This window comes from Euprymna scolopes, chromosome 5 (genome assembly GCF_053919585.1).
Source record: "Euprymna scolopes isolate OS-2025 chromosome 5, ASM5391958v1, whole genome shotgun sequence".
Lineage (NCBI taxonomy): Eukaryota > Metazoa > Mollusca > Cephalopoda > Sepiida > Sepiolidae > Euprymna > Euprymna scolopes.
The window spans coordinates 660,052-661,515 of NC_136486.1; the positions used below are offsets into that span (position 1 = coordinate 660,052).

At 45.5% G+C, this 1,464-nt stretch overlaps 1 protein-coding gene across 1 annotated transcript; it reads right to left on the minus strand.

Moving 5' to 3' along the window:
• Positions 1–577: 577 nt before the first annotated feature.
• Positions 578–1,195, minus strand: LOC145277065 (uncharacterized). Its single transcript, XM_080128729.1, has one exon. The coding sequence runs from the start codon at positions 1,193–1,195 to the stop codon at positions 578–580; it is 618 nt and encodes a 205-aa protein (XP_079984855.1).
• Positions 1,196–1,464: the final 269 nt, after the last annotated feature.

A 1,464-nucleotide genomic window follows, 5' to 3' on the forward strand; every position in this document is an offset into this window, starting at 1 on the left:
TTGAAATCGGAAAAATCTGTCCCTATTTTACGAACGGCACATACCAAGCGGCGGCATTTTGTGAGGATAAAATAGAAATAAAAATAGATAAAAACTAACAGACTTGGCTTATTAAAAGAAGTATAATTTTATTTACCCTTTTGTGTATCACACTCATGTGGTTTCTTTTGTGTCCGTAGAAAAGAAAGAAATCTTGACTGACTGGGTAAATGTTCTCTTTTTTGGCGTAAAGTCGAAAAGAAGAGATAAATTAAATATTTTTCTTTGGGATAGCCGTTCGAGTGAAAAGTGGCGTGGAAAGGTAAGAAGAATGTTTTTTTGGTTTCATTATAAGAACTGGCATAACGCGTGTCGCGCACATGTGACAGACACAGCAGTGGCGCGTGTTAACTCCTCAAGGGTAAGCGAGCGAAAGAGGAGAGAGGGCACTCGAATTTGGCGCCACCGTTTTTTTTTCCTCTTTTTTAGAGCTCTCCGGAAACGGTGATAATTTAAAAGTCTCTGTCAAATTTTAGTTCCGGCATAGACGCTACATTACCCCCCTACTAGACAGTATGTTGATAAGGAGAACAGAATGTCACTGAGTGTAAACAGCAAATCGGTGTGGGCGCTGAATGCGTCTACCCGACCTGGTAGAAATGGTCGTGCTCGATGAGTCGGGGTCGTCGAAACGGACCATAGTCTTTGGTTTCTGCATGTGTGTGACATCATCGTCAAAAATCGCTTTCTTTAAGCGATCAACACTGACCGAATCACGTCTGCCGTTAATCTCGATTATGAAGAATTTCGGGTATCTCTTGAGTACTTTGTAAGGGCCGGAATATGGCGACTGGAGGCGGGTAGTCACGCCACTATTCCGGACGAACACGTGGGTCCATGAGTTCATGTCCTTGGGAACATGCGTGTGTACATCTTGTGCTCTTGGCGCGATGTTGAAAAGTATTGCCATATAATCCTTTACACGGGAGGTGTAATTCGCCGGGTCTGGCATGCGTTCGGGGGTGGTAGGTGTGACCATCTGCCCAGGCAAGGTCAGTGAGGCTCCGTAGACCATTTCAGCTGGGGTTAGACTAATGTCCGTTTTGATGGTGGACCTAATACCTAGGCGAACGAAGAGAAGGTATTCCATCCATCTGTTAGGGTCGAAGTATGCTTTCAAGGACGCATTCAATTGCCTGTGAAAGCGCTCAATCATGCCGTTTGCCGCCAGATGGTATGAAGTAGTGCGTATGTGTTTACATCCGAGTAGGTGTGACAGTTCCGAAAAGAGGTAAGAGTCGAATTGTCTACCTCTGTCGGTTGTAATGGTGTTAGGCACCCCGTAACGAGCTATCCAGTGTGTGATAAGGGCTTTGGCCACAGTTTCGGCAGAAGTATCTTTAATGGGTATGGCTTCAGGCCATCTCGAAAACCTGTCAATGCAAGTCAGCAGATGTGTACAGTCTCTGGAGGGTGGGAGTGGGC